This window comes from Uranotaenia lowii, chromosome 1, assembly GCF_029784155.1.
Source record: "Uranotaenia lowii strain MFRU-FL chromosome 1, ASM2978415v1, whole genome shotgun sequence".
Taxonomy (NCBI): Eukaryota; Metazoa; Arthropoda; class Insecta; order Diptera; family Culicidae; genus Uranotaenia; species Uranotaenia lowii.
This window is the reverse complement of record NC_073691.1, coordinates 181,931,035-181,945,508: the sequence shown is the minus strand read 5'-3', so window position 1 is coordinate 181,945,508 and position 14,474 is coordinate 181,931,035. Positions and strand designations below refer to the sequence as shown.

Sequence of the window (14,474 nt, the reverse complement as noted above, 5' to 3'; positions counted from 1 at the left end):
GAAAAATGTCGCTTGCAGTAGATGAAACGCAATTTTCCTTTAGTAATATTTATTTCAAATAAAAATCACAGAATGTAAGTGTTTTCATTTCATGCATGAGATATCGTTATTCTACTAAATATTTTTTTACATACTAACAAATGAGAGGAAAACATGACATTTGCAAAAATCGAATAACCAAAATTTATGTATGAGCTCTTTAATTTAGCAAAATCATAAAGGGGCGCTTTTTATTTGCCCTTATTTCGAAAAATCAATCGAAAAATTTCGAAGCGCAACCAATTTTTCATCAATTTTGATAATAACATCTGCATTTTGCCATATATATCTAATTATTATTTTATGCTTTTTGATTTTGACAGGAATGAACCATGACGTTTTTTTGTCGTTGAAATTTCCTTTTTTTTTGAGTCGGATTCTTATATTTTATTAAATGCGATTTAAAACCGTTCTCAGAATAGATTTTTTCATGAATAATTTCTTCATCTGCCACTAGAATTGATTATCTTGTACCAGCTTTCGGCAAAGCCCTTTTGAGTCCATATGGTTGTATAAGGTACTTGTAATGTGTTCTTCAGAACCTCCTGTAGGTGGGCCTTTTTACTCTTATAGGTGTTTTAAAGATGTTTTAATGGGGTTTATATAACAAAACGTTGTTTTATAGCAAAGTTTTTAAGCGCCCTTCAAGTTTCTTAAAAAACTTAAATTGTTACTTGGGTGTATTTCTTTCATCTATATACATGCATCTAGGAAATGTTTCCATTAATTATTAGATGTCTGGTTAACCTGGGATTCGCCCTTATTGTCATTATCGAGGGAATCCGTAGTTTTACTTGAATCAATCGACTGGACAATTTCATCTAATGTCAGCTTTTGAGGCAATGGTTGCGAATGCGCGACAATTCCGTACGGCCGCAGATGATAAATTAGATAATCTAGAACGTACATCTGGTTGGGAGAAACGTAGTGGAACGAGATGGCATTGTCCGAACAGCAATCAAGACCCTGTTGAAAAGGACAAAAAATACGAGTAAAACAACATTTCTCTGGTTTTTACTTCGAGAATACTTTCCTCATCTGTTTTATAGTAAATATACTTCCAAAACCAATGATCTTTATCCATGTGGCTAGGTATGAGATGATGTTCTGGAACAAAAGGAAAAAACCGTCCCCGTCCAAGTGAATCTCGGGAGTCACCAGCCAATACCTTCACCAGTTCTAAGCATTTGCCTTTAGGGGAAGAATATTAGATATTAAAAATGTTGTGTAAAGTAATTTTTGAATGAATATTGCATTACCAATTTCGGCATCTTCGGCTCCTCTAGGATCTTGTCGACACTTTTGGTCTGGGATAGCTTCTTCCACGAATCTCTTGACAGCAGTTTTGCTAAGGACGTAGCCAGCTCCACCGGACATGTACCCTTGCTTCACATGTGGTTTAAATTTGCAACCAAAATAAATTGGAAAGCTCGATGAGTATTGGTACAGCATGTACCGAAGATTCTCCACCACCACGTATCTATTAAAGTAAATCATTGATTAAAATACTCGATTAAGAACTTTTTTTTAATTACTTACGTGTCATCATCAGCCTTAAGAAACCAGTCGGCATCGTCCAGATGATGCTGGTAAATGTATTTAAATGCCTCTTTGGTTTTGCCCCAAAGATTGTCCCGGCCTTCGCCTACAGGAAGAGCAACTGAATCCAACACTGGGTCTGTACAAAGGGAAGTGTTTTGTTTATTGTCTAGTACATATATGAATGCAGGAAGTGGGGGTGAGAGTTGAGAAAAACATTTGAAAAATTTCTGTTAAAAAAATTTACACGAACTGGCGTCCCTGTTTTCCGCATTAGAAGGTATGGTTATGGGAACAGAAAATTCAACTCTAATATGTGTTCCAAACCGATCAAAACTTAAAAATTTAAATTTAATTAAAATCAATAACATAGACGATGCTAGATCATCGATCTAGCAATCTGTCCTCAAACGATATTTTTTCGGCGCATAGAAGCATTTGATATTCTCTTAGAGGCTGAGTAGCATTCTCTTTAGCCACTTAAACGAGCTTCGAAGTAGCTTCAAGAACCTTAATTTTGGGCTGGTATGAAGATTCTTCTTCTTTGATAACTAATCAAAACTGTAGGATCAAATCACGCATCAGTTACCCAGAGATGATGGTATGGCTTCGTGGCAGCGTTCTTACTCGACTGACATCATTCGGGTTTAGGTTCAAAACTCACAGCATCATACTTTTTTTTACCAATTATCTTCGGTTGCTTTGACGAGTGATTTTGATTTATGATAAGCAAATGAATAATTGGAACGCCATCGACTATGTTACCTGCTTCGGAGCTCATGAAAAGGAGTTTGTTGCAACGTGCGCCCCAGGTTCGTTTAACATGCAGTGCTTTCGTCTTGTGATTGCTAGGGTTGGTCATGATCCAACACAGCACCCGTACTTCTTTCTGCAACTGGTTAGCTAGTGAGGAGTTCTCGTGAGCGTGAGCTTCTTCCTCGGCCGCATGAAACCCAACATCTTTCTCTGGACCGGCCGCATCCTTCAAATCGTCTTCCGAATGAGGATCACTCAAAACGAGAGGTAAAGAACCATGGGCATAGTTGAATTCCGAAGGCGACCACACTCTACTGGTACTGGAAGTGATGAGAGAGGTAAACATAAAGCCCAGAATTATTCCGAAGATCAGTGTGACCAGCGTGCGTGGCTGTGCACGGTTACGGGCTCCTGAAACAAGATGAAATATAATTTTCAGTTTTCAACAAATTTCTTGCGTTCTAATTAGAATAAACGAGAAATAGTGCAAAAGTTTGTTCTCGTTAGGTAGCCAAAATGAAACATAAACCCCGGCTAAAGAAGGGGTCGGAAAACGACTATAACAGTTTCAAAAATATGTTAATATTTACCTACTATCCATATGAGTTAAAATATCTCAGTTATTTGTGGTACAATTTTAATAAAAATGATATAAAAATATAGACAGGCTAAAGTGCGTAAAACCTACAACCGAAAACATGTCATGAAAGTCATGTTTCTTAGCCCCTGTAGTTATGCAATTTATCAAAAAAAAAATGCCAAAAAAAATTCCCAGCGAGAATTTATTTCGTTCCACAAAAGTCGTTGATAATCATAAAACTAAGCTCCTGTGATCTTCCAGCGAAATAAATTCGATTTTAGATGCCGATCTGGCCCAAATTTGGAATGGGAACTTGCTCTAGGCGTAGGATCAATTTTAGCCTTCAGCCCATGATTTTTTTTTCCAAAAGTCGGGCTATTTGGGGCACCCTAATGAACACTCAAAATTGAATACGGTATGATGGTCGGGAAAAGAGGGGTACGAAATGTTGCCGTTTGTATTGTTAAATAAGCGTCCTCCTTAAGATGGCTATTATGCCCTTATCTCCCCTAATCGATTTTTCATTTGCTCTTGAAGTAAATCCGTTTTACACTTCTAAGTATTTTAAAAATGTTAAAAAGGATTTTACAAAAATCCCATTGGTCGTTAACGAGCTTTTATAGCTCCCTTGTAGTTGAACATAGAACTAACTCCCGATTCCCAAATCAAAACGAAAAAGGCACTTGAAATCTGATCAGTTCGACACTTACCTAGCTCCATATATTTAATTTCTGTCTTCATCATAACCTATCTTCAACACAACTTTTGGTGACCACTTTATGCTACTACGTTCGTTGACGAACTCTACAGCAAAACAAGTGAACCTAAAGCTCACTTCAATATAAATATAAAATTTCGCCAACCGAAATGCATTCTGGTTCTGTTTTTATTCTACAAAATCTCCAGTATCTATAAGATCAGTTCCGTATCACCCACTCGTTTCAATGCCGGACGTGTCTAATCGTTCGTTCCAATGCAGACAACATTGGGAACTCAAGCCCTTGCTAATCGTCACAGGCGTCCTTCACTTAGTAGGGCAAAACATAAATTTTTGTTTTGCCAGAAGCCACGACCCTCTCCAGAAAAAGTGAACCGTTTGCGAAAAATAAGTAAATAAGCGAACTTCAATCAGATGTGTTTGAATCAATTTTCCAACATAGGAATGCTGATCATCTTCTGACACCTTGTTGTTTAAATCGGTTCGAACCTTAAGGTTGCAAATGTGTTTCATAAGTAACTCCTCTGTAGTTCCTACCATTATCTTATGTTCTAATACACGAGTTTTTGATGGAAATTTAAAAATCGAGCAATAGATGTACAAATTTGACATTTTTCGTTGCCGTAAAAAAATTAACCCAGTATGACGGATTGGCTGAAATCACCTACAAACTTTATATTGCTTTTATTATCCGATACCACCACTGTTGGTGTACAAGTGTTTTTCGGATAATCACCAAATTTTTCAGAATTATATTCTTATAATTCAGTTATGTTTTGTAAATTTATTTTTCGGCATATCGGTGAAAAGTAGTTATGAAATTGATAAAGATGGATAGAGAAGTGAGAAGAAAATTTACAGATGTTGAAAAGAGCGAAAGAGCATTTTTGCGAGGAAACTTATTAACGTACACCATACTTTACCCTGCAACATTTCATTATTTAGGAGAAGTAGTACCGGGATAGAGGTGGCACTACCTTAACCTATACAATGAAATCTGGTTGGTCCGAAGTCTACATGTGGTGGACACGTATACTCCGGACGGGCAAAATATGGCGTACGTTAAGCTCCAGAAAACTTCCCTATTGCGCGCAATGGTTCTATCGATGCGCTAGCCGTGTTGATATTTCGTTATCACGGCATGAATGCACTGTATGAGTGCTAATCATTAGGGTCAACGGTCCAATTTGACTAAGCCCGAATTATTTTGAACCATTGATTGGCTTAGTCAAATTGGACCGTTGACCCTAATGATTAGCACTCATACAGTGCATTCATGCCGTGATAACGAAATATCAACACGGCTAGCGCATCGATAGAACCATTGCGCGCAATAGGGAAGCTTTCTGGAGCTTAACGTACGCCATATTTTGCCCGTCCGGAGTATACGTGTCCACCACATGTAGACTTCGGACCAACCAGATTTCATTGTATAGGTTAAGGTAGTGCCACCTCTATCCCGGTACTACTTCTCCTAAATAATGAAATGTTGCAGGGTAAAGTATGGTGTACGTTAATAAGTTTCCTCGCAAAAATGCTCTTTCGCTCTTTTCAACATCTGTAAATTTTCTTCTCACTTCTCTATCCATCTTTATCAATTTCATAACTACTTTTCACCGATATGCCGAAAAATAAATTTACAAAATTAATTAACGGTGGTTAACTTATCTTAAAAATATAATTCAGTTACCAGTCTGGGCTAAAATGCATCAAAATGCAAATAAAATTCACCTTTTAAATCTCGTATCCGCATACTGAAATATGATTGTTTTGCTTTACGCGTTTGTTACTTTAAAAATTTCATCCGTCCAAACATTAATGTTCAGCACAAATGTTGCACCGTCTTTTCGCTGACATCTGGGATACTGCAACATTCCCGGCCGACTGGATGCAGGGTATCCTCGTAAAGGTCCCGAAGAAAGGAGACCTGACAGAGTGCGGTAACTGGCGAGGCATAACGTTGATCTGTACAACCCTCAAAGTACTCTGCAAAGTGATCCTGAACAGGATCCAGGAGAAAATAGACGCTACACTCCGACGGCAACAAGCTGGATTCCGATCCGGACGATCATGTGTGGACCACATCACAACGCTACGAATCATACTGGAACAAATCAACGAATTCCAAGACTCTTTTCTGCTGGTGTTCGTTGATTTCGAAAAAGCATTCGACCGACTTAACCATGAAAACATCTGGGCGGCTCTAAGGCGACGAGGGGTCCCAGAGAAACTAGTCCATCTCATCGAAGCACAGTACGAGGCATTTTCGTGCAAGGTCTTGCACGACGGTGTCTTGTCCGAACCAATCCCGGTAACTGCTGGAGTGAGACAAGGATGTATTCTATCACCGCTACTTTTTCTAATCGTAATGGATGAGATTCTGATTGGATCGATTGACTGTGCACCGAACCGAGGATTGCCGTGGAATCCTTCAACAATGGAGCAACTGAACGACCTTGACCTGGCTGACGCTCGCCCAAACACAACCAGATATGCAGAGCAAACTCGACGACCTCACCGAAAGTTCCAAGGCAGCAGGTCTCAAAGTCAATGTCGGAAAGACCAAGTCGATGGAGACCAACACAGGAAATCCCTCCAGTTTCATGGTAGCTGGGCAACAAGTTGAGAAAGTGGAGTGCTTCCAGTATCTTGGTAGCCAGATAACGCCTGATGGTGGTACCAGAAAAGACATCGAAACCCGGATAAGAAAGGCCCGATTTGCGTTTGCGAGTCTCCGAAACATCTGGCGGTCACGCCAGATCTCTCTACGAACGAAAATCCGAATCTTCAACTCAAACGTCAAATCCGTATTGCTGTACGGGTGCGAAACTTGGTGCACATATGCGGTGACGACGCGAAGACTGCAAGTATTTGTAAACCGCTGCCTGCGGAATATCATCCGCGCTTGGTGGCCTGGCAATTGGATCTCGAATGAGGAACTACATCGCCGGTGTCATCAAAGGGCGCTAGAAATCGAGATTCGGGAACGTAAGTGGAGATGGATTGGGCACACGCTGCGAAGAGATGAAAACGAGATTTGCAGAGAGGCGCTAGATTGGAATCCAGAAGGTCATCGAAGAAGAGGCAGACCCAGAAATTCGTGGCGGCGAAGCCTAGCCGCTGAAATCCGAACTGTCGACGAGAATCTTGACTGGGACCAGGTGAAGACGCTGGCTCCGGATCGTCAACAGTGGAGGTCTTTTACCACGGCCCTATGCACCGGAGGATCGGCGCGGGATCATTAAGTAAGTAAGTAAACATTAATGTTTTATGATTTCAGTTAATAGAATTTTTTGAAGTATTTTACCCCTGAATGTATGCAGCTACCTTTATGCTTTATGTTTAACCTTCCAAAGCCGTTCGCTAAATATCCGTTTCGGGGAAATATGAGTTGTAATTTGATTTCGTTCTCCTGGCTGTTAATGTTAACCGATTTTGATGATATTATATTCATTGTGTAGGTAATTTATTCTAATTACTCAATATTTCAAAATAAAGTCGATATGTATTACCAGGTTTTCAGAAACTGGTTCAGAAAGTTAAAAGTCCGAAAAATCAATTTTATTTTTAAAATACTCATAACTTCTGACAGCTTTTCTGTATTTAATTATTTCATTGATGTTTGAAATTGTCAAGAATCCATCTATCCGACAATGTATAGATATGTTGGGGTTCAATGAAAGTTTTTACCGCTATGACAGATCTTCCGGTAGAAAAAGTCTTACTTTAAAAAAACGACATCCAGTTTTGGCTTTGCTTAGCTGTATTTCATTTCTCAATGAACCGATTTTAAAAACTCAAATTTTAGTTTTTTGGCGTTGATTTGATCATTATTTTCATAGAACATACTTGGTCTGTCAAAACTACCAGTTAATCAGTATATTGGGATGATGATAAAGATGTTTGAAATGTGCGCTTCGGGTCATATTGACCCGAACGGCTTTGGAGGGTTAAAAACATTTTTGACAGAAAAAAAATGTAAAATTTTTTATAAAAAAAATTAAAAGCTACTGCAATTGATGCCTTATGCGTTGACATCACACATATATTTAAAACACTAAATTTTCAAACGTTTTCGCCTGATTTTTTACTAAATACAAAGTTTGTCGCAACTTATCCCTTTTTCTTAGTAGGGTGAAAATCGCATGTTTTTGTAAAATTAAAAATAACTGGTGAAACAACTATTGGTTTATTCTAGCTACTTCAATTGTATGTCCCATTGACCTTGAAACTTTTGATTAGAGTGTCCATTTCCTGACCATTTCAGCGTTTCCGGTAATCGGGATATCTCACGATTCTTTTCCCGAGACTTCCAACAATTGAAAATGATGGATAGAAGGTTAGATGAAATGAAAGATGGTGAAAATGAGCGGGTAGAATTAGTTTAGAAGCATTATCATCACATATCAAATTTTTGTTTGTTTCAACCTTCTATCCATCTATATAATTTTCATAATCTTTAGATGTCCCTAGTAAAAGGACATCACTTTTCACCGCTAAGGCCGATACCTTGCTGCTGGAACGCACTTGGTTGGGAGTGTTTTCGTTGAAGATTTGAGGAAACCGGTGGTGACGCGCTTCTACATTAAAGCCACTGCACTTGATACTACAGCTATATTTTTTTATCACCCATTTTCCCGCTTTACTTTTCTCAATTTGCAATGGGACTTGAACCTTTGGAGCAAAACATTTAAATTATTTGTTTTGCAGTTGTAATAAAAACGGATGTACTGTTTGTTATAAACGTCGGTTCTTATCTATTGAGAATGATGGTTTTTTATCGAAACGCTTTTAGACGATATTACTAAGTGATAAGTAATAAAGTAAGTAAGTTTTTAGATGAAGTTGCTCGGATTCGTCCGGTCCGGACATGTCTGGAAAATATTCTGGCAATCTTAAATGCTAAGAACTTAACAAGTTTTTTAATTTTTAATTTTGTCTGATATAAATTAAAAAAAAATGCTGCCAATTCTGAGAAACATAAACACAAAAAAAATTATATTTGAATGATTTTCTGTGCTATTTAATATTTACAGCCTTATCGGTGAATGTCATGTTCTCTACGTGAGAACATTTCAAGATGTTAAAATCATAGATTGATAAAAGAAGATTTGAAAAAAATGCCCCGAATTTAAATGATCGATAAGAGATATTATAAGAAGCGTTTTCATTAAGCTTGGACCAACTATTATGAAGTGGAAGAATCGGAGAGGGTTGAGTCGACCACAAAAGTTTTCCCAGAAAAAAGAGGGACATTATGAAAAAAAAGCGGGACTGCGGGACATTTCCTAAAAAAGCGGGACAGATGGCAATCCTAAATTAAGCTTCTGGAGGCACAAGTTTTTTGATAAATAAATTTTCATGGACAAAAATTTGAGTAAAATTTCACAAGTTTGTAGGAATACCCAAGCAACCAGAATTCTCTTGAAAAGGTTTCATATACAAACTTTATCAGCTCTCGTTTTTGTCTGAAGAGAATGCCAATCAGAGCAAAATTTAAGTTCTTAAAGCAACTTTGAAGTTCGTTCAGGTGGCTAAGGAGAATGCTTTTCAGCTTCTAAGAGAATATAAAAAAACTTTTACGCGCTAAAAAAACCAGTTGATAGATTGTTCTGACAACCAGATGACAGATTCCAAGTTGCCGGTCTATCATAGTCTATTTTATTGATTTTAATTATATTGTTTTAATAACAAAAAGCTAATGACGCCTAGAGAATTGAACCGCTGCTCTCTAGGATACAATTAAACTCACTAGCCTCTCGACCAATCCAGCAATAGTTCATTGCCACTGTAGTAATTAGTATTTAAACGTAATGTCATTTGACATGATTGAATGGGCTAGTCAATAGCTTGTACCTTATTTCGTTTGAAGGACTTTCAGTACACTTAATAAATAATAACAGTTCCATCTTTAAGAAAAATCGCGGCTTTTGGTTGCTTGGGTACTTTTTTTATTAAACGTTAGTTGTAGAATATTGAAATCGCACTGAAGCTTCAGGTCATACCAATAATAACTAAAACAGAGTTTAATAATCAGTAAAAACTGAAAATTTTACAAATTTAAACTTAGCAAAAATTTATATCCATAAAATTGTATTTCTCTAAAAATTTATACTTCCGAAAGCCTCATTCGCCAAAATTTTACAGAATGCAACGTTATATTCGTAACAATATAAATTCCTGTCAATAAAGATTTTTTTTTCCTTTTGTGCGTCAAATTATACATTATCGTAGAAAAATTTGCGAGACATTTCCGCGATCTACACTTAAGTTTTCGCATTATTAAAATAAAACTTTTGGTATGAACCTTGATTTCCCTGATAAGCCTTAACTATAGTTACCGATCATGTGCTTCACTTAAACGGGCAAGATGAGCTTGAGATGGGACAACATTTTCAACAGTGATTGCATACTTTTCCACCATTCACGCACAGACGTTTTCTGAATCATCAACGATTTTGCCAGCTAACGATTTAAAGATGATGAATTTTGAAGGAAACTGTGCAACATATTTTTTTTAAATCTTGCATCGTAAATATCTCAAAAACGCGTTAATTTTTAAATGTTCAAAAAATAGGTCGGATAGTACTTTTAACCTTCCAAAGTCGTTCGGGTCAATATGACCCGAAGCGCACATTCAAATCATCATAACTCTTCGAGAAAAAATCGCAAAAATTTGATTTTAAAAACCTCCCTGGGGAATCACGAAATACACAATCTGTAGTACCAGGCAACTTCCTGTGGCCACCGGAAGTGCTCCCTCAAAAAAATCCGTAATTAGGCTGTTCGGGTCTATATGACCCGAGAGTTTGCGTAAGTTCCCCTGGCCGCAGATATTGACCGATTTCGATGAATTTTAATTCATTGTGTAGATAATTTATTCTAGTTTCTCAATATTGAAAAACTAAGTCGAAATATTTTACGAGATCACCAGTAGCTGATTCCGAATGAAAAAAGTCCCGAAAAAGAGCTCTTTTTAGAATGCTTATAACTTGTGACAGATTCAAAATATTGCGTTGATTTTATAATATTTGGAATTGTCAAGAATAAATCTATCCATGGATGTATAAATTTCTGGTGGTCCAAAGGAAGTTTTGGCCGCTATCCCGGAACTTCCGGTAGAAAAAATTCTTACTTCAAAAAAATCTCCCAATTTTGGCTTTGCATTGCTGTATCTCGCTTACCAATGGAACGATTCTCTGAATTAAAATTTTAGTTTTTTTTCGTTAACTTTATTATTATTTTTGTAGAACATAGTTGGTTCCTCAAAAATCTCAGTTGTTCAGTATATTGTAATGAAAATCACATCTTTTTTGTCATTTTTCAAACTCCCCCTCATGTCGGTGGGTTTACGGGATTTTGTTAGCGTGATTTCTCTAAAATTTGAACTCAAATTGGTCACTTTTTATATACCTAATGATTCATTAGAATCTCCTCTTTCGATGGACATACTTTTTGTGTAGTGTTTTGAAAATTTGTAGCAACGTTTTTCGAATTTACTGAAAGCTGTCAGATTTCAACCAGTTTGGGCCACATTTTCAGCAGGTTGATGTACAAATCTCGCACCCCTCACGTAGCCGCGGGAGAAACAAATCCTGTAGCTCTCTTTTTGTCGCTCACCAAATCTACCACCCCCCCCAGCAGCAGGAGGAACTGCCGTCTCGCCCCGTGGTTTGTTGATGGATTGTGCAGATGCTGATAACGAAATGAATGCTTTATTGTTGTAGGTATTGCTTGAATCTTTTTTGATATAGGGTTAGTTGCCCTACTTTGGACCCATTAAGCGGTGGTTTTTAAATAATCATGATTTTCTCAAAAATGGACGGGAAATTTATATCCTTTAGGAAATTAATTTGTAAGTCATGATCTTATCTGAAGGTTTCATTGAAAATTTTCAGCATAGGTTACGCCGTTATTGAGACATTTGCAAAAATATGGATGATCCAAAGTTCCAATATTGAACCTACTGTTCCTATTTTGGTACTGGACCGGTTCCTTGTAATGGACCTAGAACTAAAATTCATATAAAAGTGTGATTTTTCGAAAATAAATAAACAAATTCATTGAAAATGTAAACTTCAAAAAATAATTATCATAAAAAAGTATTACAGCTTTTTAACATTAAAAAAAACTGAAATTTCTGTTATGAATATCACAAACGCTTTCAATCTCCGTCAGCTCTATCAGCAGAACAATAGCTGAAACTTGTTTGTGTCTACTTACTTGTAGTTTATATCCGTAAAGCTGGCAAAAACTGTTAGGAATATTCAATATTGGTTCAGAATTACGCCTCAATCAAAAATTCGCACCTTTGTTGATTTAGTGTTGATACAAAGTTTTGGTGATGTTAGGTCTAAACATGGAACATCATAATCGATAGTTTCCTATATTTGGACCCTTTGCAACTTTTCCATGTTTTCCATTGATTTTCATGAATTTTAGGAAAAATAGGTAGGATAGATCATATTCTTTACAATGAAAGTAATTTTCTTTAAAACTTTGGCTTGGACAGTAAAAGACCGTGATTTTTCCTTAAATACTCTAATTTCTTAAAACGCGCTCCACTAAATGAGCTGTCTGATTTACTACTGATGAGGAGGTACATTTTCAAAAACTTTGAAAATTTTATCAGAAAGACTTTTAATGTCAAAAAACGGTATGGTGGGGTTCAGGAAGAATAAGAGTTCATTGTGTGCATAGGAATATATTAATCTTATGCCAGCAAAAAGAATTATTTACAATTTTCGGCATTTTAGGACTAAAGTAGGCTCTAGGTCCAAAGTAGGAGCACTCACCCTATTATATTATAAATATTTTAACGGATGAGCAACATTTCTAAAGTTCACGTCGATGATTTCAGATTCAGATTGCAAATTTCAGAATTCAGATTTCACATTTCCGATTCAGATTTAAGATTCAGATTTCAGATTCTGATTTCAGATTCTGATTTCAGATTCAGAATTCTAATTCAGATTTCAGATCAGATTTCAGATTCAGAATTCAGATTCAGATTTCAGATTTCAGATTCAGATTTCAGATTAGGATTTCAGAATCAGATTTCAGATTTCAGATTCAGATTTCAGATTCAGAATCCAGATTCAGATTTCAGATTTCAGATTCAGATTTCAGATTAGGATTTCAGATTCAGATTTCAGATTTCAGATTCAGATTTCAGATTCAGAATCCAGATTCAGATTTCAGATTTCAGATTCAGATTTCAGATTTCAGATTTCAGATTTAGATTTCAGATTCAGATTTCAGATTCAGATTTCAGATTCAGATTTCAGATTCAGATTTCAGATTCAGATTTCAGATTCAGATTTCAGATTCAGATTTCAGATTCAGATTTCAGATTCAGATTTCAGATTCAGATTTCAGATTCAGATTTCAGATTCAGATTTCAGATTCAGATTTCAGATTCAGATTTCAGATTCAGATTTCAGATTCAGATTTCAGATTCAGATTTCAGATTCAGATTTCAGATTCAGATTTCAGATTCAGATTTCAGATTCAGATTTCAGATTCAGATTTCAGATTCAGATTTCAGATTCAGATTTCAGATTCAGATTTCAGATTCAGATTTCAGATTCAGATTTCAGATTCAGATTTCAGATTCAGATTTCAGATTCAGATTTCAGATTCAGATTTCAGATTCAGATTTCAGATTCAGATTTCAGATTCAGATTTCAGATTCAGATTTCAGATTCATTTTTCAGATTCAGATTTCAGATTCAGATTTCAAATTCAGATTTCAGATTCAGATTTCAGATTCAGATTTCAGATTCAGATTTCAGATTCAGATTTCAGATTCAGATTTCAGATTCAGATTTCAGATTCAGATTTCAGATTCAGATTTCAGATTCAGATTTCAGATTCAGATTTCAGATTCAGATTTCAGATTCAGATTTCAGATTCAGATTTCAGATTCAGATTTCAGATTCAGATTTCAGATTCAGATTTCAGATTCAGATTTCAGATTCAGATTTCAGATTCAGATTTCAGATTCAGATTTCAGATTCAGATTTCAGATTCAGATTTCAGATTCAGATTTCAGATTCAGATTTCAGGTTCAGATTTCAGATTCAGATTTCAGATTCAGATTTCAGATTCAGATTTCAGATTCAGATTTCAGATTCAGATTTCAGATTCAGATTTCAGATTCAGATTTCAGATTCAGATTTCAGATTCAGATTTCAGATTCAGATTTCAGATTCAGATTTCAGATTCAGATTTCAGATTCAGATTTCAGATTCAGATTCCAGATTCAGATTTCAGATTCAGATTTCAGATTCAGATTTCAGATTCAGATTTCAGATTCAGATTTCAGATTCAGATTTCAGATTCAGATTTCAGATTCAGATTTCAGATTCAGATTTCAGATTCAGATTTCAGATTCAGATTTCAGATTCAGATTTCAGATTCAGATTTCAGATTCAGATTTCAGATTCAGATTTCAGATTCAGATTTCAGATTCAGATTTCAGATTCAGATTTCAGATTCAGATTTCAGATTCAGATTTCAGATTCAGATTTCAGATTCAGATTTCAGATTCAGATTTCAGATTCAGATTTCAGATTCAGATTTCAGATTCAGATTTCAGATTCAGATTTCAGATTCAGATTTCAGATTCAGATTTCAGATTCAGATTTCAGATTCAGATTTCAGATTCAGATTTCAGATTCAGATTTCAGATTCAGATTTCAGATTCAGATTTCAGATTCAGATTTCAGATTCAGATTTCAGATTAAGATTTCAGATTCAGATTTAAGATTCAGATTTCAGATTCAGATTTCAGATTCAGATTTCAGATTCAGATTTTAGATTTAGATTTCAGATTCAGAT

The 14,474-nt window shown here is 36.1% G+C and overlaps 1 protein-coding gene across 1 annotated transcript; it reads right to left on the bottom strand.

The window, feature by feature from the left end:
• Nucleotides 1-100: 100 nt before the first annotated feature.
• Nucleotides 101-3,634, bottom strand: LOC129738196 (glycoprotein-N-acetylgalactosamine 3-beta-galactosyltransferase 1-like). The gene is made up of 6 exons (XM_055729386.1): nucleotides 3,625-3,634; nucleotides 2,344-2,745; nucleotides 1,579-1,717; nucleotides 1,299-1,519; nucleotides 1,075-1,230; nucleotides 101-1,007 (listed from the first exon to the last, which is right to left on the bottom strand). Exons 1-6 carry the CDS (start codon nucleotides 3,632-3,634, stop codon nucleotides 763-765), a joined length of 1,173 nt encoding a protein of 390 aa, XP_055585361.1. The 3' UTR covers nucleotides 101-762.
• Nucleotides 3,635-14,474: the final 10,840 nt, after the last annotated feature.

Bases quoted from the DNA above. Each gene is read 5' to 3' on its own strand.
- LOC129738196 (XM_055729386.1), bottom strand. The intron at 1,520-1,578 runs GTAAGTAATTAA...TTACTTTAATAG, and splicing joins CTTAAGGCTGATGATGACAC to ATACGTGGTGGTGGAGAATC. The intron at 1,231-1,298 runs GTAATGCAATAT...CTTCCCCTAAAG, and splicing joins AGCCGAAGATGCCGAAATTG to GCAAATGCTTAGAACTGGTG.